This window comes from Alexandromys fortis, unplaced genomic scaffold (assembly GCF_014885135.2).
Source record: "Alexandromys fortis isolate MF-2015 unplaced genomic scaffold, M_Fortis_MF-2015_v1.1 scaffold_37, whole genome shotgun sequence".
NCBI lineage: Eukaryota > Metazoa > Chordata > Mammalia > Rodentia > Cricetidae > Alexandromys > Alexandromys fortis.
Window position 1 is genome coordinate 6,024,563 of NW_026067914.1, and position 24,657 is coordinate 6,049,219.

The following is a 24,657-nucleotide window of genomic DNA, read 5'->3' on the forward strand; positions in this document are numbered from 1 at the left end:
GCAGCTCTCATCTCCAGACCTGGCATTTGCCTGAAGCGACCACGGCACCTACAGCCCCCACCAGCTGCCCAGGAAGACTCCGTGGCTCTGTTGTGAGCCATGCTCGGGAGGCAGATGGTCTGGTGGCACCTGCTGGCTTTGCTTTCCCTCCCATTTTGCCTGTGTCAAGATGAATACATGGAGGTGAGCAGAAGAGCTAATAAGGCGGTGGCCAGGATAGTGCAGAGCCACCAGCAGACTGGCCGTAGCGGCTCCAGGAGGGAGAAAGTGAGAGAGCGGAGCCACCCTAAAACTGGGACTGTGGATAATAACACTTCTACAGACCTAAAACCCCTGAGACCAGATGAGCTTCCGCACCCTGAGGTAGAGGACCTAGCCCAGATCAACCCATTCTGGGGCCAGGTACTCGGAATTCTCTTCTAAGATTTTAGACGTAATGACTTTTTGCAGACGTAAATGACTATTGTTGCTGTTGTTTAAACTATGATTCTTAAAAATCTGCGCTTGTGAGCAGTTTGCCGAGCTGCTTGTGGGTATCTGGGATCTAACAGGGACTCCTAGTTGCTAGCATGATGTGCTGCGTGAGAACAGGGACCAGGAGGAGTCAGCCTACTTTTGTGTTGGGACCTTATTGTTATTGTTATTTTATTGCTCTGTTGATGCAGAAAGAAGGGCTGACCCATGTGGACAGATGCATTGCTGTGGATAATTATTTTGCTGATCCCCAAAGCAGTGGGTTCTTTTTAATCCTCCCCACCAGGGAGAAGCTGCCCTTTGCCTCTGCCAAAAGCCAGTTTAGATTGCTTTACTTTGATTTGGGGATTTTCTGTAATGTTTCCCTTCTAGTTTTGTTTATTTGTTTTGTAGCCGTCTAGGTTGCTAAGCCTTCTCGTTTAAACGTTTTTTTTTAAAAACCAGATTAGCTCATTAAAAGAAAAAGAAATAAATAACAAAAAAGATTACATGTTTAAATTACAAGGTATTGAATTACTCAGTCTCCTAATGAGAGAACTTGATTGATTTCTTGGGATAAAAACCCAGCATCTGAGGACATTTCTTTAAGTCTTTTAGGTAACATAGGAATGAGTAAAGGTTTCTGATGTAGTAAATTGCAAACTTCAATTTAATCAAAAGCAGCAAAAACGGGAAGAAACTTATTTGTACTTAGAATCTAACACACAAAATGCTAAAGTTAGATGGAGTGGAGAGAAGGGCACTTGGGCTACACGATCTTTGAAGCAGGACATAGGAGCACAGGAACCATGGACTTTGTAGAGACCCTGGAACTTCTTTTCACATGGCTGCAATCTAACCCCCAGCCCAGACTGAGAAGTCTTGGTTGATTATCCGATTCTGTGGGCAGCCTAGGATCCCACACAGACTCAGCAGCAGGACTGGAATAAGCCTGAGACATGTAACTGGACCACACGGTGCAGTTTCGTAGTCGCCCTGTGGGGTTTTGTCAAGTGTGTGTGTGTGTGTGTGTGTGTGTGTGTGTGTATGAACAGAATAACTCTTTCAGAGACTTCTATTTAAAGACTTTGCTTCAGTGATCTTCATCTAACTTTTTCATCTTCATTTAATTTGTGTTCAGTCCCCTATCTGGCTTTTCATCTTGATGGATCGTGTCTTTCCTAGGTGTCCAAAGGGGTGTTATATGTTGTCTTTGGTTATTTCCTGGTAACCAACACCAACTATAGTTTCGCTCCACTCCACATTCTAGTTTTTTAGCCCTAGACTTCTGAAGCATCCTCAGATAAAGACCCTGTGGAGCTGCCTAGAAGATTCAGAGCCAGGAACATCCCGGAAGTTTTTGGTGCCATTTCTCTACAAGTGAACACCAAATTTAGGATCATGCGACACTCTTTCCTCGCTCCCCACTTCCCCCATCCTCTTCTTTACGCTATTCTTTCCCCCATCAATTCCTCCCCAGCATTTCCCAGCTTTGACTTCTTCCATGCTATAGGATGGAAACTGAGACCATAAACACACCCAAGCCCCCATCACCAACCACTCTGAAGTACTCTGTTAGGAACAAAATTTTATCAGTATTTATTTGTTCATTCATTCATTCATTCATGCATCCACTCACTCATTTTCTCTCCCCTTCCCTCCCTACCATCTTGTTTCTCTGAGAAAAAAAATTGTGTATTCATTTTCTATAGTCATTGAGAGTAGAACTCAGTTCTGCGAAGTGGGTGGAGCTTGTCTTACAGACGACGCCCCTGTCCTGTCAGCTGCTCAACTGCACGCTCCCAGTGTATTACTATCCGATTTGGGAAGGAGGATGACAAACTGAAGAGGCTGTGGATAGTGACTTCCCATATACAAATTCCTCCTTAGTGAGAATAAAATGTTTAGATCACATCCTGTCCGACTTCGGAGTCCAGCGAAAGCCTCACGAGAGGGCTGGGAAGATGGCTCGGTCGGGCTGCTATGTAAGCACTGGCCCTGCCGATGGATTTCCAGCACTCATATAAAGAGACAGGTGTGCCTGCACATCTGCAACCCAGTGCTGGGGTGGGAGGGGGTTTGCTGAGACTGGCAGATCCCTGAAGTTCACTGACCAGCCTGCCTAGCTAACCTACAAGCTTCAGGTTCAGTAATTGTGTTTTTGTAAATGATGGTGGAAGAAGAATACTCACACTCATCTCTGGTCCCCACCATGCACACCCGTGAGCACACACCTACACTAACAAATATGTACAGCATACTCTCTCTCTCTCTCTCTGTGTCTCCCCTTTTTCTTTCCCCCTCCTTGCTGCACTATCATTGTTCCTCTGAACTAGACCTTGAAAAACAAGGCCAGACGAAAGAACACGTCACGAAACATCGTAGAAGGGTTCCTGGGAGGCATCCAACTAGAAGAACCGGGAGTCTTCCTGTTGCACTGGTGGCAGCTCTGTGCTCCTGGCGTTACTCCAGATAGCTTACATGCGCACCACTCATCCTCGTTAGCTGGGATACTAAGAAACACCACCTCCCTGTATTCAGATACTAGACATTTACAAATGGGAGTGTCAGGACTCTCTTGTGTGTGAGCTGACCCTGCAGGCAGAGGTGCTTGTTGGCAAGCCTGACGACCTAAACTTGATCCCCCAGGATCCACACGTTTGTCCTCTGACTGCCACGTGTGTGTCACATCACGTGTCCTATGCATATAAGAAAGAAGAAATACATGTGATAAAATTGTTAAAAAGAATAAAAATATTAAAGGTCTTTCGATATTATTATCGAAAGTTAAACACAATAGCATCCTTGCTTGCATCTTAGCACTAGAAAGGAAATTCAGGGCCAACTCAGATTGATGTCTGGGAATGGTGACTTTCGAAGGCCACAAAGAACTGAGCAGGGACCCTGGTCCCAGTGCAGTGATTATTCTAACAGTCCTAAGCATCTCAGAGTTTCCATTCTGTTCTTACAGCGCCTCCTCCCTCATACACACACCACTCTATCCATGAAACCCATCATTGGCCAAACTCTGGGTCCTGGGGTTTAGAAGCTGCATTTCACATTAGCAAAGCATCCCAGGAGATGACGAACACACTTCTCAGATGTGGGGTAGGTGGGGTTGCCTGTGGAGTTTGATATCAAGTGTCTTCATCTCTAACCAAGTATATTAGTTGATTTTTTTTTCCTTAGCCAATATGAATTTATACTTGTCTGCGGTTAGGCTTGGCAGACTTAAGACTAAGAGTTATCTCCAGCATTTAACTTTTGATTCCTCAACACTTGGTCCAGGGCGGGCTACTCCCTTAATGGTTTAATGGAAAACTTCAGGGAAAGGGAGGACAATGACCAAGTCTCTAAGACCAACCAATCAAAGGAAGGTGTAGCTGTGTGGTGATGTGAGGCCTTCTTCACCCAGTTTTCTCCTTGGAGGACATCTAGTGGCAGAGAAAACCAGAACGGTGAATTCCTCCCTCCTCTTCTTTCCCTGCCTCGTGCCCCATCTTTGTCCTCTGCTCTGTCCATTCCATTTTGGATCCTTTTCTTTTCACAATGAATCCCTTAGCAACCACGTGCTGTTTTCAAAACTGCTGGATTGTAACTGGTATCTAGGAAAGTTTCCACAAGTATTTTGCATGACAAAATTAAAAGGCAGGTTGCCAGTGCAGACGAGAATCCAGATTTTACACGTTCTGACTCTCCCGCCAGTCAGTCCACTGGGTCCTTGGTTCCTTCACAGCAAGAGTACACTTTAGAATTTTATCTCTGTATAACTAAGAATTTTTTTATTCCTATATTTTTATATTCTTCTTGTATGGGAGTCACAGTTGAGCATATAGTGTCCATTTGCGCTTATTTAATATTAGTTTGCATAGTGAGATAATCACTTTAAATTTAGAAGAGGAATGTAAAAAATGTTAAATACTTATAATGAGGTTAGAGTTGCCCCACGTGTATATAGTAAGAATCAGTTGGATGAGCGCAGTTAGCAGCAGTGTATTGAACTCCTGAAAACTGCCAAGAAGAAGGGTTCGAATGGACCCATCAGAGGAAAGCCAACGAGGTAATGCATATGAACTGGTCACTCAGCAAGGATGTATATGCGTGTCTCAGAACAGCTGTTGTATATGATAACTATATTTCTACTTTTCAATCTAAAAATAAATAAGCTAATGTACAGACTAAGGAATATTTTGTTTCCTCAGGAGTTTGTGTGCTTTAGAGGTTTGGGAAGGTGGAGTTGCAAAGGTCCTAAGACCTCTAAGCCAACGTTAGGAGTGTGGTGTTTAGTAGCTACCTTGGAAGTTGTTGCTCGCTTGCTTTGAGGCTTACCATAGTCTAATTGTCCCTGAGACTTCTGGGTATCGAGGGAGAAGGGGCTTTCATGTCCTCTTCCTCTTGGGAACAAGATACTGCCTTTGCTGTCATGGGCTTGTCCAAGACCACCCCTGTCCTCTGCACCGTCCTGCCCTCACGCCATCCCACGGCATATCTCCGTGGAATCCCTGTAGCCTTAACCTCTGGTCACCCACTCACCTTACCCACTCCCTAGCCCCCAGGTCATAGATATTCCCCCGTGTCCCACACCATCTATTCTGATGTGACCCTGAGTTGAGCGAAGTGAAACTTATCTAAGGGTGAAGGCCAGAGGAAGTTAAAAAGTTCTTAAGTGCTTGCAAATATCTTTACCTGAAGTTTCTTTTCCCATTGTTTTCAAGTCTCCACAAACCGGAGGACTGCCCCCAGACTGCAGCAAGTGTTGTCATGGAGATTATGGATTCCGTGGTTACCAAGGTCCCCCTGGGCCTCCAGGCCCTCCTGGCATTCCAGGTAAGGACCTACAGTTTGCACAGCAATTTCAGTAACAGTGTTAGAAACAGAAGCCAAGGGTAAACGCAAACCCTTTGGGTTGACATACTGTGTACTGAGAATGGCAAAGATAAAGAACTGGCAAGGAGCTGGGTTCATTAGGTCAGTTCAAGTGGAACACTGCCCTGTGGTGTTTATTCTTCACACTACTTCGAGAATCCAAGAGGCTTCAGTCATCCAAGCTGAGACTCAAAAGAGAGAAGGTTCATCACCAGCCCGTAGACAGAGCCACTTACTGAGAACAGAGACTCACCTTAGCACCAACACCCACCTTAGCAACGGGACCCACCTTAGCACTGACTCCCACCTTAGCACCTAAGTACCAGTTACCTTCCATTACTGTTGCCAATTCTTGAGCTAATCAACTTACATAGAGAAGGAGTTTATTTTGCTCATGATTCTGGAGGCTTCTCCCACGGCTGGCTGAGACTACTTTGTAGTTAGTGGGAGCTGTGGGGGAGCAAAGGCACTCATGTCATGAGTGAGGGAGCACAAAGGACTGTGCCCCTATAACCTCCTTCAAGCCACACATCCTCAGTGACCTCTAACCTCCACCTAGACCACACCCCTTGGGGTTTGCACCACTTTCCGACAGCACCACACTGGGGAACAAGCCTCAAACACATGGGCTTTGGGGAGGCATTTATCTAAACCCCAGTGGTCAGTATTTCTGCCACAGTGTACTTTACACAACACGCCATAACTTTCTTAAAACATATCAAATGGAGGCGGGTAGAAAGGGTAAAAAGGAAAGCTTGCTGGATTTTGCTCTACCATTCTCTGAGGGGTGTGACTTTCTGTGTCAGTTTAGTTTTTGTTTTTGGTTTTTTTTTTAAATTTCAGATCCTTGTTTCTAGTTGATTTCCATGCCTCACTTGGACTCATGAGTGTGTTTTGGGCTCTAGTAGCAGCAACAGCCAAGGAAATGCTCTTGAGCTCATCAGCCCCCTTAGAACAGTGGCTCTCAGCCTTCTTAATACTGTGACCCTTTAATACAGTTCCTCATGCTTTAAAGAGTCCAGCCATCAAACTATTTTCATTGCTACGGCATAACTAATCTTGCTACTGTTATGAATTGTAATGCAAATAGTTGGTGTCTTAGGCGACCCCTGTGGAAGGACAGTTCAAGGCACAGAGGGCTCACGGCCCACAAGTTGAGAGCCACTGCTCTAGATCCATGGTTAACCTGTGTTGTATTGTTCCTGCTGATTAAGCTTGGGTCACTCTGTTAGAGCGTTACTACCGTGAACAGAGTGGGCAAAGCAAAGACCTTTATCCTTGCCCCACCCCAGACGAGTTCCTTCTACAAGAAATCTACTTGTGTTCCCTGACTTTCCCCCACTGATGTTTATACTTATCAAAACTGGATTAACTCCTTGTACCTCTCCTGTGAAACCAAACTTATAATGAAAAAAAAAAAAAAACCTAACAAGTCCCCCCCACCCTCGTACCCTGTCCTATACTTAAGCCTATGTCTTTGTCCGCCAAAGCCATTCGTTCACAGGGTCAGTGATGTGAAGCAAGGCTCTTTGACCTCCTCTCAGGTGACAGGGCAAGTTGGCTTTGGTGAAAGGTTTCCCATGAGAAAGACCTTTGAGACAGAACACTTTGATCCAACAAAGTTTATTAATCTGTGAACATTTCAAGCCTGATTTACTGCCCTGTCAAAGATAACACACAAAGTATAACACAAAAGAGACGGAAGGTTAGCAAATATGAAAATAAGAAATAGGTGCAGAACTGGTCTGAGCAGCAGAGTGAACCTTTGAATATACTACCTGACTCTTGATTTGAAAAATTATTATGCTATTATATGAGTTTTTCTTCCCAATTATAAAACTGCTTTTGTATAAGACTTGAAGGAGATGGAAAAACATATTGAACAACACAAAAATCACCCTTGCTTCATCTATTCATGAAAAACTAAAATAATTGTGGATAATAACTAGAATTAGTTTTTCATCTATGCATATAATATATAAATATACAATGATTCAAACTGAAATAGTACCACACCATCCCTACTTGTTACAACCATAACTAAAATATCACTTATGTTTATTGTAATATTGATCATTTAAAATATTTTTATAAATATGTAATTAATAAAATGCACCCATTACTAAAATTGAGCCATTCTAGCACTGGTGGGTATTGTGTTTGTTAATCTTCACTGTTTCCAATGGCAATGTGATGGTCTTTACACAGTCTTCCACTCAATCCTTGCTTGTAGAAAAGCATGCTTTGTGGTCTTGGTCTCTAATCGTATCCCAGAGCCCAGTACAAGAGCACTCGTCTGATGCCCTTTAAAGGGCTTTGGTCAGGGTTCTTTAATGGTCTCCTTTTACAAATGAGTTTGACTAGTTCTGAAGGAAGGAATTGTGTTTGTCTAAAAGCACATGGTGGTTGGAGTGAATCAGTTTTCTCATATGATCTCTGACTTTTAAAGGAAACCATGGAAACAATGGAAATAATGGAGCCACTGGCCACGAAGGGGCTAAAGGCGAGAAAGGAGACAAAGGAGACCTGGGGCCTCGAGGGGAGCGGGGGCAGCATGGCCCCAAAGGAGAGAAGGGCTACCCAGGAGTGCCACCAGAACTACAGGTAAACCACCGTCCGCACAGCCCCAGGTGACTTCTAATGCTGCGTGCACATTCGGGACCAGGGACCAAACGGCTCTAGTAAACAAACCGTCAGTCATCCTGAGAAAATCTCAGTTTCAATTTGCTCAGCTACATGGCAGGCCTGTTCTCAAACACGGCTTTAAGAAAGGGTATTTATCAAGTGTGAGATCCAGCTCCCTCATAGGACCAAACAGCCATAAATATAAACTCATATCCTATTTTCCAGATGAGACAACGGGTTAAATAAGAGGGTTATAACCAAGTTGCACTAAAACATTTAAACATACAAATGGAATGGCTAAGCATCTAGTTATATTTTATTTGCTAATTTGCCACATCATGTAGTTAAATTTCATCTTTGTATATTAACATTCTTTCTGTTAAATTAGATTTTATAGTTCAATTTTATATAAACGTTTCACATCAGAGTCTTCTTTTCACTAGGGACATTTTACTTTTTGAGTTATTCCATTTGGTAGATCAGGCTGTGTTCATCTCTACATGAAACTTTAAAATCTATTTATATGGATATAACCCCTTTCTAGTTGGATGCATTCTTTAGTTCTCTTTGAACTCATCTTTATAATTCTTATTGCAACATCTAAAATTTGTAAATATTAAAGTTAGGTCACCCAGAAAAATGATTAACTCTATGTTAGTTTTTGTTAATATTTAAAAATAGATTGTTTGTTGTTGTTGTTGTTCAGGTAGTGTCTGGCTAATTTGTCTTCCTCAAAGAGCAATTTGTGGTTAGAATTAAGTGTTTGGGAGAAAATTCTGGAACAAGAGAGACTTTCTGAGAACGGGTATACAAAGCCGTTCTTGTTTGAGAGATGAGAGGAAACTGCTGCTTGTTTGGGCAGCAGTCACGCTGTTTATTCTTGGGTACACTGCACCATTCTCTTGGGCTCCTGTTTTTCAAGTGTAAAATAAGATGTCCTGTGTGTTACCAGAACTGACTCTTGAGGGGCTTGGTGGCAACTTCTTAATTCTGTTTAATACTTTCAGCATGATGGGATTCGTATGTCAATATAAATTAACGAGTGGGCTGGAAGGCCATCTAGCTAGGGTAAGGTAATTTCTATGATGGTCTAGAGATGTATGAAAACTAGCAAAAAAAATGTAGAGATGGTCTTTTCATGGGACAGGTAGTTAGTGGGGACATCTGAGCAACCACTAAATGTCATCTGTTTCCCCAAATGTTACAAATATGCTCATTTGGGATGACGCTTTCACACGTTCATGGAAGACTTAAGTTTGTGGAAACAACTGCTCAAAATGCAGAGAGATTGTGAAGTGGCCAGCTGTAGCTGATACATCTACAACCCAGCCCCACAGCTGAGCCTCAGGGAACATCAAAGCAGAGGAGGCAGAACAACATAGTCAGAGCTGGAGGAACAGGAAGTCGGCTGTGAGACTGTCTCCTAGCAATAACAGGAATCATACATTCATGAATCGTCAACCACATGGCTCTCTGAACAACGACAGCACCAACAGACATGCTAACATAGATAGAAGGAATCTCTTAGGCACCACTTCTAAACAAAAAGATACAGCCAATTAAGCACTGAGAGATGGGGTTTTAGTTTTCTTCAGGAATGAGTCCCCTAATTGGTTACTCAATACCAAGTGTTCAGTCCTAAAAATGTGTGTGTTTATATTTATATATGCACACATATATGCATATATATGCAGCACTAGATGGACTCAGCAGGTTATATCTATGTTTTTGTGCATTTATATATATAAAACAATACTAATTTCTTACAAAGAGAACACAGGTTGGGCTTAGTGGTGTACATCTCTAACCCCAGAATTTAGTAGGAAGAATTAGGCTAATATCTGTCAATTCAAAGCCAACTCATTACAAAGCTGAGTTCCAGGACAGCTAGAACTGTTACATAGAGAAACCTTGTTTCAAAAAGCAAACAAACAAACAAAAATAACAAAATAATAGAAAAGACACCATGAATTTTAAAGGGAAGTGGAAGGTTTTAAATTCATATTTTAATTTTAAAATTAAAAAATTACAAAAACTTATGAAGAAGGGGGATTAACATCCATTACATGTTAAAGAATTTATTATTCTTATTTCTGCTTATTTTTAAGGGATTGTCATTGACTTTCAAATCTCCTCCAACAATATTATCAAGTGAAATCATTTCTTGATAGAGAAAATTGTTCTAATGCTCTTTTAATTATTCAAATTCTAGTTTAGAACACTACTAGCAGTAACAATGGCAGTACCCATAAAAGAGCAATAATGGTGCCTCATTCTCAACTTAAGGGACATGGATATTTGAGGTTCAGATTGAAGCTGAGACTCAATCCATGTATCTTCAGACCTGTGATAATTTGAATGTAACTAGCACCCATAAACTCACAGGGTGTGGCACTATTAGAAAGTGTGGCTTTGTTGGAGTAGGTATGGCCTTGTGGGAGTAAGTATGTCACTGTGGGGTGGACTCATATATGCCTGAGCCAAGCCCTATGCAATAGTCCACTTCCTGTTCCCTTCTGATCAAGATGTAGCCAGCACCATGTCTGTCAGCACGCTGCCATGCTCCCTGCCATGATGATAATGGACTGAACCTCTGAAACTATAAGCTGCCCTAATCAAATATTTTCCTTTATAAGAGTTCCCATGGTCATGGCGTCTTTTCATAGCAGTAGAAACCCTAAGTAAGACAGGACTCAAATAGATAGATTATTCCCAATCCACAGGATCTCGTGGTTGGATCATGGAACAGGTTTCTCAGAGTAACTTACCACTCAGCTTCCGTGAATTAAGCTGAGGCTCTCAAGGTTTCCTAAACATAAGGGATTAGTCTTAAATTACAGGTGGGGCTGCTCACAGTAACCGATTCTCTGGTTCTCTTGAATTTTCTGGCCTCAATTTGTTTGATATTTATTTTATGCAGAATTAAGCTCAGAAAATTTTCTTTTCCAATAGTCAAATAGATTTCTGATTTTCTTTAACCGCTTTTGCTATGTTTTAGATAACTGCAAACCTCTCTTTTGCCTGTTAAGGTAATTCATACAACACCCTTTCATTGTAAAATAAACAGGACAGGACAACTTTTGGGGAGTTGGTTCTCTTTGCCCACAGTATAGGTCCTGGGGATCAAACTCAGGTCTCTGAACCCAACAGTAAGCACCTTTACCTGCTCAATCATCTTGCTATCCACTTATGTATATTCTTGAAGATATTTTTCTCAGTTTGACTACAGAACAACTCCACTTAAATAGAACACTTAATGAAGTCTAATATTAAGTCACAATAATCTTGTGTTGCCTTTTTAATTAATGCATTAAAAGACATTTCCCTAGGGTTAAAAAAGTAAGAAGTTCAACTGTAAGTTTCTCTAATCATTTAATATACAAATATGCATCTAATACTACAGCCCAAGAACTTTATCCAAATTTTTTCAGTTTAACTTGATAACACAATCTTAATATTTAAAAAAGTATCTTTTAAGGACTAGTAGTTTTTTAAATACATTCAGAATTGTTAATGTAGACTATATCTATATGGAATAAATACATTAAATTATTATCATTTATTTACTTCTTTGTTTATTGTTTGGTACTTATTGTATTCATGCTTTCCATTACAAATAACACTGCAAGAAAATTACCTGTACAGGGATGTTTTTCTTTAAGACAAATTTGCCTTGACCACCAGCTTTCTCCTTAGATCGCTTTCATGGCTTCTCTAGCAACTCACTTCAGCAATCAGAACAGTGGCATCATCTTCAGCAGTGTTGAGACCAACATCGGAAACTTCTTTGATGTTATGACTGGTAGATTTGGGGCTCCTGTATCAGGTGAGATTTACACATCCATGAATGAAGCCATTAAGGAAAGAGGGAGGAGGGAGAGAAAGAAGAAATGATGGGAAGGTGGAAGGGAAAGGAAAGGTCGGAAGGAAAAGAAGGAAGGAGGAAGAAGACACACGGGCAGGAAAAGGAAATGGATGAAAGGCAGAGAGAGGAAGGAAAGATGGAAGGGGAGGTGGGAAGGAGGATTGCTGAGAACAAAGAAGGAAGGAATGGAGGGAGGGAAGAATCGAGAGTGATCTGATGTCCCTGAGGTGGTACAGACATCTCTGATGATCAAAGTCCCCGGAACACAATTCTCACAGTTTCACTGTGTGATAACTGTGTTCCTTCATCATTGCCCCCAAGGAATACCTGTTCTATTTTTAATACTGAAAATTGAGTAAATAATCCAACTTTTGAAGTTTGTTTAAGAAAACATATTTAATCTTATATAAAAGTTAGCATACTCTATATTTTAAATATAGTTTGTTTTTAAAGAAAGACTTGCCATAATGTTTAAAAATATTCCCTTGTAATGGCTTTCTTTTATAAATAACATGAAAATGTACCTACTGATTTCCTTGTTTATTGGCCCTTTGGGCTGTTTCCGCATTTTGTTATTAAAATAAGCCTTCTGTCAGTAGTTTTCCTATGCCAGTTTATAATTGAACACATACAGGTATATCTGTAGGCTCAAGTACCAGGAACGGAATCACGGAAGCAAAAACAAACTCTTGTAGGCTGAGGCTGTTTGCTCGTTCCTGGCTGCTCAGACCCGGAATGATTACACAAAACTGTATTAATTAAAACACTGCATAGCCAATCACTTAAGCATATTTCTAACTGGCTCTTACATCCTAAACTAACCCATCTCCATTAATCTGTGATCACCACGAGGCCGTGGCCTACTGGCAAAGTTTCCAGTTTATGGCTTGTGTTTTTCTTCTCTGGTGGCTACATGACTTCTCCCTGACTTTGCCTACTCTCTCTATATATCTCTTTCAGTCTGGCTTTACTCTGTTAAGCCATTGGCTGAAAGCAGCTTCCTTATTAACTAATAAAAGCAACACATAGACAGAAGGACTTCTTTATGAGTTTGACCAGCTCTGCAAGGTTGTAAGGCTTGTAGCTATCCCTTCCTCTTACTAGAATAGGGAAACACTCATTTATCTATAATGCCATCAGCAAAATCTTTGAAATGTCTGGACAGTTGGCCAACTAAAAACTAAACAAAAAGCTCTATTATTTTAATATTTTTTTTAACTTTAAAGTGATTTAGACTGACAGAAGAGTTACAAAAATATTGCCAAAGTTTTGTGCTCACTCTGAAGTTTGCGTTTACTAGAACTAAAATCTGATTACCAAAATGAAGAAATCCACTGGGCACAACACTGCCACTGATTTTGGAATTTATTCGGAATTCAATAGTGTTGTGGTCTGAATGTGAAATATCCACTGTAGGCTTGTATGTTTGAGCACTTGGCCCCCACTGGTGACCCTGTTTTGGAAGGTGGTGGGACCTTTAGAAGACGGGTCTTGATGAAGGAAGAGGGTCACTGAAGACAGGTCTTGAGCCTTTAGTCTGGCTTCACTTATCTGTGATGCATGCTTCCTGACTTCAGTGGTAATGGGATCTCTGCCTCACACTGCTGATGCCAAGCTTCCCCAGCAGTAATGGACGGTGTCCTTTCCTAAGCTGCAAGACAAAGTAAACCCTCCTCCTTTAACTTGATTCTTTACAAGCAGGAGGTCAGAGCAATGAAAGAAGTGATACAGAAAACCGGTATGGGACAGTGGGGCCATTGTTGTAGTCTGCCTGACCATGTGGTTCTCAAATACTTGGAGTTGGTTTGCAGGAGGAATGTGGAAGTGTTTGGAACTTCAGACTAGAAAAGCCCTAGGATGCTGTGAGCCGATCTTAGTGGAAGCTTCTGATGGCAACTTGGAAGCCAGAGCGCTCACAGGAATGCAGAGTATACAGGGGGTTAAAGGCCACCTAGGGAAGTGTTTTTCCAAGGTGGAAAAGGCACATAGAGGCTTTTGCAGCTGTGATGCAAGGTGGGCCAGGCTACATTTTGAGCTGGCAATAGAAGTTGGCAGCATTGTTCTCATGGTATTGATTTTGGAGACATTAATGATGTAAGATGCACCGAGTTGTGGAGTTTTTGCAGTCTGGTACTAAGGATTCAGAGAGCCTATGGGGCCATCTGATGGGTGCAGGGTCAGAGCCCCTACAAAGAGGACTTGAGAGGCTGCTTCATGAAGCTATGAAGGTGAAGTCAAGGTACAGCGGGGACCCTAGAATGTTGGAGATGCTCGACTTTGAACGAAAGTTGGAATTTTCCTGGGAGGCAATCTGCAGTCATAGAGTGGATCTGCCCTGAGAGAGAAGCTATATACGCTACAGGTAGTCTTTAAGTTAGATAGATATTGAGAATTATATAGATTAATAGTCATCTAAGTTTGTCATTTATAATTAGACTAATCAGGTTCTTTAGATATATAGAGATTATATTAAAGACTTGGAAGGGTAGGCCAGACAAAGCCCTTCAGAGTCAAGTAATTCTGCCACAGACCCCAGATCCCAGACTGGGAGCTGTAGGGTTGGTGTTTGCCCTTGTAGGTTTTGGTTTTTCTCCCATTCCTTCCTTTTAGAATGGGAATATTTACTTGGCGTCACTATGGTGGAAGAATACAGTATGGTTTTGACCTGTGCAGAGACCCACAGTTAAGAGAATACCTTGATTCCAGAAGAATCAGTCTTGCACTTGTGATCACAGTTGAGGATATTAAGAACATTTCTTAATATTACCCATTCTTCCATTGAACTGCTTCTTGTCAGGCATTTGGTCACAACTATTGGGAAAATAATTACTACAGCCAGGTTTTCCCAGTGTCTCAGTTTTTAGTTCCTTCTCGTCTGGCTATTTTCTTGAATTCTGTTTTAGAACAGCGCCATTTGCTTTATTGGTATATTTACAACCAGTGGTGTACATATTCGGCAATATCGTCCATTGGGTATTTGACAACATGTCCTTTGGGACTAATCATCCATTGTATAATTTTTGCTGTTTTTTTTTCTGCCTTTAAAAGGCAGCTGATGGGGGCTGGAGAGAAGGCTCAGTGGTTAAGAGCATTGCCTGCTCTTCCAAAGGTCCTGAGTTCAATTCCCGGCAACCACATGGTGGCTCACAACCATCTGTAAAGAAGTCTGGTACCCTATTCTGGCCTGCAGACATGCACAAAGACAAAGTACTGTATACTAAAGAAATATATATTTTTAAAAAAGGCAGCTGATGACTGAATGACCGGCTCACCTTGACCAGCTGTTTGTTAAAGATTGCTGGGAATGGACCCGGGCAACCTCGATCATGAGGCATTTCCACGCCTCTCCTTGTTGCCAGGGATCTCATACAATTCATCCCACCTGTATTTTCCCCCCACCTCCCCCAGCCCACTGCTCTTCTACTATTTCCCTGAAGAAAGAGCAGGCCTCCCAGGGATACCAACAGCACAAGATTCTTTTTTTTTTTTAAATATTTATTTATTTATTATACATACAATACTCTGTCTGTGTGCATGTCTGCAGCCAGAAGAGGGCACCAGACCTCTTTACAGATGGTTGTGAGCCACCATGTGGTTGCCGGGAATTGAACTCAGGACCTTTGGAAGAGCAGGCAATGCTCCTAACCACTGAGCCATCTTTCCGGCCCCCCAGCACAAGATTCTTAAGCAGAGCTCCTCCGTGTTTTCATCCCGTGTGGCCACAGTTCCTCTCCATACTTCCTGAGAAAGACTTCTGAAGCAGCGTTGAAACTCCCTGATTTTCAGGAATCTTGTCATTGCTGGCAAATCCTGGTAACGGCTACTAAAGAAACACTTTTGTAGTCTGTGTTTTTTTCCTAGCAAACTGCCCTGATCCTAGAACTGTCTTTCAACACTTGAGAGTGGCCTTTCTCCATCAGGGAGAATATTTTTTCCTGGCAGGGCTGAGATCTATTTTCTGCTGCTTCTAGAATCCCTGTCCAGCTTCCTGCTGCGGTTGGGCAGCACCTTTACATACTTGAATCGTATTGATTTCCATCAGTGTCGTAGTTTTGCAGAAATCTGACAGTTTTTCAATTTCTGCTTTTCAGTTTTCTTTCCTTGTTCCTCTCCATGGTATATACAGGGAAAAATATTCTAAGAATGTGCTGGCCGTGTTAAACTTACACATATGCTTTTAATGTGTGCTTTGGTTTATTTCACCCTGTTAAAGTAAGAATGGCCTAACTCATGCAACTACAGAGACAGTCTTTCCATCATACTTCACTCCATGTCAGTTTTGTGATCTTTTTGCTCTGAGGGCTTTAAGTTTCATGTAAAAATTTTTGCAACTCATCACCAGTGCCACAGATAAGAGTCTAGATATCTTGGATCAATGGTCCCATTGAGTTCAATGACTCCATAATTAAATTTTTGTGCTCCCTTGGTTGGACACCATTCTGATAATAGTAATTTAAATCTGTTTACTTACTGCTTATTGTTTAACCTTCCCAGTGGTTTCACACTAATGATCATCTTTCCCGCCTTTAAAGTTGATAAGCCAGAGAACACTGATGTTTGCAGTTACTGCTCAAAGACCTGAAAACCAGGGCACAAGTATGCCAAACCACGTTCTGGTAGAGAGAGTCCCATGTGCGTACTCTACAGGCTTGCTTCTGCAATTCTAATCCTAAGAGTTCCATTATTTACCATCTGGTTTTGTAGCCTGCTCTTTCTAAAGTGTTTCTGCATCTATTTTTATTTACAGTACATTTTTAAAGGAAGGCTAAGGTACTTCCCTGCCATTTTGATTATAAATTTATTTTCTGCAGACACTGATAATTGTTATGTGTGTATAAAACGAAATCCTATAAAATGTAAAACACTAGATATATACAAACTGTTTCTTGAAGAACTTTAATTTTCATCTGTCCTTACTTTTCCTCTCCGAACCAATCTCTTGGTATCTGAATGGGCATCACAGATTGCCATCAAATACGCATCCCTAACATTTAACAAAACATAATTTTCCTCTGTAAGTTGGCTCAACATCAGACGGATCCTTATAGCTAATATCCTCATAAGAAAGAAATAGGTGTTTGAAAAGAAATATGACTGCTCCATTGCTTTAGTTTTTTTTTCTATAGATATTTCTGGACTTTTCTTTTGTATAGCTAGTAGTTCAAAAATTGTAAAATGGAAATCAGTAAGAATATACTTTTAGCAACAAGGTGTTGTGGCAGAGTTACTGATTTACAATGGGTCATGTGAGAAATAACCCAAACCATTTCTTTAGAACTATGAAACATTTACTTGCATTCTAATATGTAGCCTTTGCTATATTTGGGGAATGTAGTTGTACATTTTAAGTTCATATTTGACTAATTTTATTAATTATTTTGTAATATTACTAAGTATAAACAGGAAGCACATTGAGTTAAAAATAATCAAAGTTCAAGGCGGTGTTGGCACATGCCTGTAATCCCAGCACTTGGGAGGCAGAGGCAGGTGGATCTCAGTGCGTTAGAGAGGCCAGCCTCGTCTACAAAGTGGGTTCCTGGACAACCAAGACTGTTACACATATAAACCCTGTCTCGAATTCCGCCCCCCCCCAAAAAAAAACTAAGCACTTTTTTAGGGAGCAAACAAAAGTATATTCATATAAAGAGATCATGAAACTACACAATATACAGATAAAACAAAGCCATGTGTGCAATCGCTTGACTCATCTTCTACAGAAGATGTAGATGAGTGAACCCTTGTCCTTTCCAGGTGTGTATTTCTTCACCTTCAGCATGATGAAGCATGAGGACGTAGAAGAAGTGTACGTGTACCTTATGCACAATGGCAATACTGTCTTCAGCATGTACAGGTACGTGCCGTCTTTGATCACGGGAAGCGCTTAGGCACTCACAGAGCCTACTCTAGCAGGTGTGTTCTCTTCTATTTGGTCAGGTTATCTATCACTCCTGTTTGGGAAGAGCAGTAATGAACTTATCAAGTAAAGGGACCTTGGGCAAATGGCCAGCAGCACTCCTCACCATCACCACTTTAACTTTCTTTAGCTCCTCACTTCTCTTTGGTTTCGTCTGCTTCCCCACTCCCGCTTTGCCTGAAGCTGGGCACTATTAGAGGTCTTCACAGCCTTCACTGCTGATGAGGAAGGCAGAATAGGTCCTTATGTCTAATGATGTGCATTACTTTGATACTTATCACCTTGGCCCTGGAGTTCCTTGGGGAATAATGCTTTAGACAGCACCATATCATGCTCTGCTGCTAGGACATGCAGACAGCCAGCACCCTCCAACCCCCACCCCGTAATTAAGGGAAACATTTTTGGTCTCTTATTTTTTTCCCCTGTATTTTTTTCTCACTTGTTGTGATTTCTGTGTTCTTCTAGAGTCTGGCATCTGTAAGAAAGGGAAAGAGTTAAAACAGGTAACAGAGCTGTAAGCCATCCAGCACACATTGTCATATCGGAACCTTGAGCAACCAGGGCAGGGGTTCCCGAAAGGGGAACATAGGCTGGCAGGTAGGGAAGAAGAGAGCATTGTAAAGCAGTGTGGGTGGGGGGCTGTTCTTCCTGTTTTGCATTTGTTTTTATTTTCAGGGATGTTGGCTGATGAAGCAACTTAGAGATCTATAAAACTGACTCCTAAATTCTCACTGATCACGGTTTTTTCCAGAGTCAGGAGGAGGAAAGGACAGTGAACACTTTTGTTTGTCATTCTATTCATAGAATTTAATCCCCCTGATCCCAGCTCTACCTAACCAACCCGAGGACAGCATGAACTAGTACAGTTCTTGTGTAGGAGGGCATTCACTGCTTTTCTCATCTCTGTGATCATCACCGAAAGAAGCAACTTAAGGGAGGGTTTATTGAGAGGACTCAGCTCATCACAGCAAAGACAGCATGGGAGAGTTCTCCAGAAGCCTGGTGTGGCACGGCTCCTCACATCTCAGTGGACAAGGAACAAGGAAAGCTCAGGGTTCTGATGTCTCAGACAGTGTGTTCTGGATGTCTTAACAATGCTGTTACCTGTTAACTCATCTTTCCCCTTTCTTACTGATGCCAGACTGTAGAACACAGCAATCACACCAAGTGACAAAAACACCCACTCAAGAAAGCATTGTTACAACCTACTTTCTCCAGCCAGCCTCCATTTTCCAAGGGTTCCACAACCTTCAAAAGCATTCTAGTGGCTAGGGACCAAGAGTTCAAACATGTGAGCTGGTGCAAGACATTTTCTATCAAATCCATAACAAGGAGACAATGAATCCTGGTAAAAGCCCGCCCTTTTCAGGCTCCTTATTCCCAAACATCCACCCAGCTCTTCCTTCTTCCGTAGGACACACTTCTCTGTCTTGGTCTTCGTGGGAGATAGCCTAAACTAGTTCAAACGCAGAACTCAGAGATGAACAATCCTTTTCTTAAGACAGTCCTCAGCTGATTTTCTCTTTGGCTTCTGATTCTATCCTTTGAAGGGTCGGTCTTCTTTGTCTACTTTTATCCAAGGTCACATCTAAAGGGTAAGTCGTTCTGTCTTAGAGTTTTTTCATGTTCCACTTCCAGGCAGTGGAAACCTGAGAAATAAGCCAGATATCCCAAGTCTTTCTAACCCAGGCTGGGTCTTCGGCAAGGATTTCTATAGAACATATCAGGCCTTTGCTCTGTTTGCTCACAGTCAGGAATGTGTTAGTGAATGATAGCCAATACACCTTCTAGACAGCCGGTTACTCTTATGGCTCTTCATTGTTTTGCCCTTTTCTAAATGCAGTCATTATTGTCAAGAGGAAATAAGTAGCATGTGACTCTGAGTGTAAGTTCCTAATGGGAACACATCACCTTTGTCCTCTTCAGGTATACAAGCACCTTTTTTTTTATTTGTTTGTTTTTTTCCAACCTTGTTAGAGCCTTGATTGTCTAGATTCTATTTATCTTTCAAGCATGTCTGCTCTTTTCTAAACTTATCTTTTTAAAGAAACATCATAAATCTGCAAAGAATACTTACCTCTTTGGAATCCTTTATCTTAAGTGGTGACTGTATACCAGGTCTATGTTACCCTGCTTTTTTCAAATATCTCCCAAGCACAACATGGTGTCTCGGTTATTGTTCTACTGCTGTGAAGAGACACCAGGACCAAGACAACTTATAAAATAAAGCATTTAGCTGGGGGTTTGCTTACAGTTTCAGAGGCTGAGTTCTTGAAGATCATGATGGTGAGAACGGCAGTAGGCATGGCCACTGGAGCAGCATCTGGGAGCTAACATCTTGATCCACACTTTGGCAGGAAAGAGAGAGAGAGAGAGAGAGACAGAGAAACACAGAGAGAATATATATGAATATGAGAATATAAGACTGACTGGGCACGCCATGAGCTTTAGAAACCTCAAAGACAACCCCCCAATGACGCACCTCTTCCAATGAGGCCACACCTCCTAATCCTTCCTAGACAGTCCACCAACTGGGAACTAGGTATTCAGATACATAAACCTATAGGGGACATTCCCATTCAAACCACCACACACCAGCCTTTATCTTTTCAGATAAATTCTAAATGTAGAATTTATTTCTACATTGCCTCCTGCCTGGCTGTTAGAGAGTGCATTTTCATTTTGGTGGTTGAAAATATCTTCCTTGAATACCAAATTCCAGATTGGCAAGAAGAAAATAAATCATTGTAAAAAAAAAAAAAGATTATATGTAAATATTCAAAGATAGTAGAACTGTTCTTTTTTCTCACCTAACAGTCCAGGGAGGTTTGGTAAGATAATGCTGGGTATAAGTTTCTAGTCTGAATGGGATAAGGAACTCTCTTCTATATAGTAACCCTACTGGACAGGTCTAGAAGTGATTTACGCTATTCCCTTTAGCATGCCACTTAGAGAACTTAACACACGACTCTACCTAGAGCGCAGGAGAAGGGTAGAGACAGAATGGGCTGGAGGGCTGGGTTTGCATGGTGACGACTAAGTAGTGTGTCCCTCTCTTTCTTTCCAGCTACGAAACAAAGGGGAAGTCAGACACATCCAGCAACCACGCAGTGCTCAAACTGGCCAAAGGGGATGAAGTCTGGCTGAGAATGGGCAACGGTGCCCTCCATGGGGACCACCAGCGCTTCTCTACCTTCGCAGGCTTCCTGCTCTTTGAGACTAAGTGACAGGAAGGATAGGATAGCTCCACTTTGGGGGAGACTTGTAGCTGAGCTTGGAGTGTTATGAGTGAAGGGAGTTTAATTGGGGGATCTATATGGAATATTTAACTGTTGTATTGGTCACATTGCTACTCGTTCTACTGGTATCCCAATAATGCTGGATGCTTCAGAGACTCAGAAGAATAGACCACAAGGTAACCTTCCCAGACGACCTTGGGAGACACTCAGCATCTTTATCACTCTTCCCTACACGTCTGAAGGAACTGTCACCTGATGCAGGTTGGGAATAAGTGTTCCCCTCAAAGAAAGCATCTACAAAGAGTTTTGGTGCTCTGTTTAAATGTAGTATCAGCTTTGGAGCCAAACAAGTTCTAGTTCACTGTTCTTCACATTAAAGAGAACAGCCTGATTACAGCAGGGCTAGGGCAAGAATTAGAGCCTATCTTACCAGAGCCTACCTAGAGAAATTCTTGCAAAGTCTACACTGCGAAATAGCATTTGGTTTTATGGATTTGTGTTCTTACGCTCATCAATAAATTATAAGAAAGCTTTAGTTATTTCAGATAACTTTTAAATAGTAAAATGATTTCCAATGCCCACAAATAATTGGCTCCTTGTTAAGAACATAAACAAACATGCAAATTAATATTGAGTTCTAATGGTTTAGATTTCTAGATATAAAATTTTCTTATAATCCAGAACTGGGCTTATCACATCTGGCTTGCCAGATCTCGTCTTTGCTATGGCATTACTTGGACCACAGTAGAGCTCGCTTGACTCTGTGCAACCAGCTGAGGTAAGATTAAGCTGATATAGTGCAGATGTTATCACAGTTTTTAAATTTGAGAACTATCCCAAAATATTTATATTTTATGTATGCCATGTTATGTTGAAGGACTTATTAACAATTATATACAGGCAGACTAAGGGATGCAAAATATAAGAGTATTCCATTTAAGAGACACAAAATAACACATCTCAAATGTTTGCAATAAAGGTAATATTTTCTTAATTATCATACTTGACTAACATTCACAAAACAGTAATATGTTACAGATGGGGCTTATTGTTTTTTGACTAACTTTCACCACCCCAGAATCTATCAGAAAAGGGTTAAATTTGTCATCAAAACACCTTCATAGAATGTGCCATAAGTTGGCACTCACAGATAGTACCACATATACATAAATATACATACATACGTGTGTGTGTTGCTGTTTTGCACATGCTAGGCATGTGCTCTTCTACTGAGCTACATCTTCAGTACCCAAGTTTGTTTCCTTGAAGCATAGCACTTCAAAGTGTTTACCCCTGGTGTTAAATCGTATATAAAATGCACTAATGAGATTCTTATATGAAAAATACCATATCATCAATTCTCTTTAAAGTAATGAACCCTTAATTTATTTTCTACAACAATTTAAACTTATGCAAAGGCATTTAAACCACAGATTTCCTTCAAGTTATCACCCTACAGCTAGAGACAATGAAAGTCAAGTGAGGCTGTCCTATTGCCTAATTCATTGGTGGCCAGGTTCAGTCCAACCTTTGACCCTATACTTTTCACCCACAAACTTGTTTAACCTCTTTGTGAATCTGCATATAACACTCTTTTAACGTGAAAGGCTATTTGCCATTATTTGCCTTCTCAGAGAGTGTTTTTGTGATTTAGTGTGTGGTTCTATGCTCAGAGCATATGGGGTCATAAGGTTAAGCTTTACTACGATTAAATACCACAAACATCTCACAGAAGTGCATAAGATATTGAGTATCCACTACCTACTACTTCCTGTCTTGTAGGAAGATTCTGGCATAGTTTTAGATGAAATTGTAGCAAGAAAAATTGCATAAGCATATGTGGAAATAAACACACTTTTGGTGATCACGTTTGTTTTGTAATTGTTCTTAATAAGCACAATTGTGATATGATTGTAACTCATGTGGCTAATGTAAAGCAATAATATTTTCCTGTCATTGTTGCCAGTCATGCAACTCAGAGATGTGCAAACCGCAGGGTCACTTGTCTCCACAAGACTCCACTTTCAGTTACTCCATATCGTTACCCCTTTAAGACATCTGTGGGTACCAGTTCCCTTTTAAGAACCGAGTATCTCTGAGTGGACGGGTCTTCATCATACACCTACAATCTTTTTATGACATCTGTGGGTACCAGTTCCCTTTTAAGAACCGAGTATCTCCAAGTGGACGGGTCTTCATCATACACCTACAATCTTTTTACGCTCATGTCACAATTTAATCTTAATTTTCATCATAGCAGAGCTGGACATGGATTTGTTTGTGGAGGATGAAATCACCTCGCTTGCAAAAGAGTACCAGTGGGTAAAAGGAAGGTGATTCGTGAGAGAACTGGAAGATCAGAGTACTTATCAATAATGGTTCTACAGCTCATGGCCTAATTACACAGTAGTCACTTCCCTGAGGTGATGTCTTCTGCAAGTTTCAAATACATGGGGTTAACTGAGGTCTGAAGATTCTAAGTAGGACACTCTAGACATTCCTAATAAGATCTGAATTGTATGCCATTTCCAGTAGACTAAAGGGGTTCATGCTCTCTGCTCCTTCACCACAAGACAGGAACATCTGCTGCATATCCACACTATGTATGTTGCCAGCCTGTTTGTCACTTAGTGTCTGTCTTGGTTGTCATCTCACATCTCAGCACCTGGGCTCAAGAAACACCTATTTTGCTCAACGATGGCAATAAATACAAAGCTGTGCTATTGACAAGCTGAACATGCCACAGAGAAGCCATGAAGCGCTCCCCTTGAGTGAAAAGGGGAAAGCTCTGTGTTTAAAAAGGAAAGAGAGAACAAAATCACATAGCGAGGCTGCTAAGATGACAGTAACATCCGCCTGTGGCAGTGTGAAGGAGGAAAAAGCTGGGGCCAGTATTGATGCTCGACTTCAAACTGCGTAAGTTAAAGTCACAAATGTAAGTGAATAAGTACAATGGGGAAAAACACACTCATGAATGTGTTTATAAGAAAAATTCCATCAACATACATACTACTAAGTGTCTGGAGGAAAAAGAGTACCCACTAACCTAGAAAGTGTTTTGGAAGAAGATTTTGAGCTATTCTTAGGTAAAACTGCTGCAAGAAAAACTTTATAAGCATATATGGAAATAAATACTCACACTCAATGCGCACTTGCGCACACACACAGTCTTCTAGGATTTGAGCTTATGTATTATGAACATTCTCCGATGCTATTTGCATTATTTGAAATAGTAAAAGAAAATAAGGGAGTGCATTATGAGAAAGAGTTGAAGTCTAAATAAAAAAGCAATACTGGATTGTGTAAGTATGTAATCCCAGTTACTTGTGAGTCTGAGGCAGGAGGATTACAAGTTCCATACTGCTTGGGCAACTTGGCAAGATCCTGAATCAATCTAGAAAATAAACAGGGCTGGAGCCCAGATAAAGTGCTTGCCTAGCATAAACAAGGCACTAGGCTCAATCCCATTACTGAAAAAAAACATAAAGTTAAACCAAAATAATTGTGTATTTCGATGAGAATGCAAATCCCAAAGGACAAGGCTACAGTTGGTAAACATCTACCCATTGCAAGATACGTGCTACTCAGCCATTCCGTCTGCCTTCTCTGAGTTTTCAACAAAGGACAGTAGGCTAAAAGTAAGTGGGAACATGGTATGAGGCAGATTCCAACAGCCACAGACCGCAAGGGGCCAG

General features: G+C 41.2%; 1 protein-coding gene and 1 long non-coding RNA gene across 3 annotated transcripts in view; one reads left to right on the forward strand and one right to left on the reverse strand.

Annotated features, from left to right (window-relative positions):
* C1qtnf3 (C1q and TNF related 3) lies at positions 1–22,826 on the forward strand. 2 transcript variants are annotated; one of them, XM_050139044.1, is made up of 6 exons: positions 1–402; positions 5,169–5,280; positions 7,769–7,923; positions 11,641–11,770; positions 17,561–17,660; positions 20,791–22,826. In XM_050139044.1, exons 1-6 carry the CDS (start codon positions 100–102, stop codon positions 20,948–20,950), a joined length of 960 nt encoding a protein of 319 aa, XP_049995001.1. In that variant the 5' UTR covers positions 1–99; the 3' UTR covers positions 20,951–22,826. The 2 variants fall into 2 exon arrangements, with proteins under 2 accessions (XP_049995001.1, XP_049995002.1); XM_050139045.1 differs by having other exon boundaries at positions 2–183.
* Positions 1–24,657, reverse strand: part of LOC126499729 (uncharacterized) — a 31,491-nt gene that overhangs the window by 4,746 nt on the left and 2,088 nt on the right. The window contains exons 2-3 of the long non-coding RNA XR_007591173.1: positions 19,976–20,071; positions 11,582–11,761 (exon numbers count right to left, since the gene is read on the reverse strand). This is a non-coding gene — a long non-coding RNA (uncharacterized lncRNA). The remainder of the gene's footprint in view (positions 1–11,581; positions 11,762–19,975; positions 20,072–24,657) is intronic.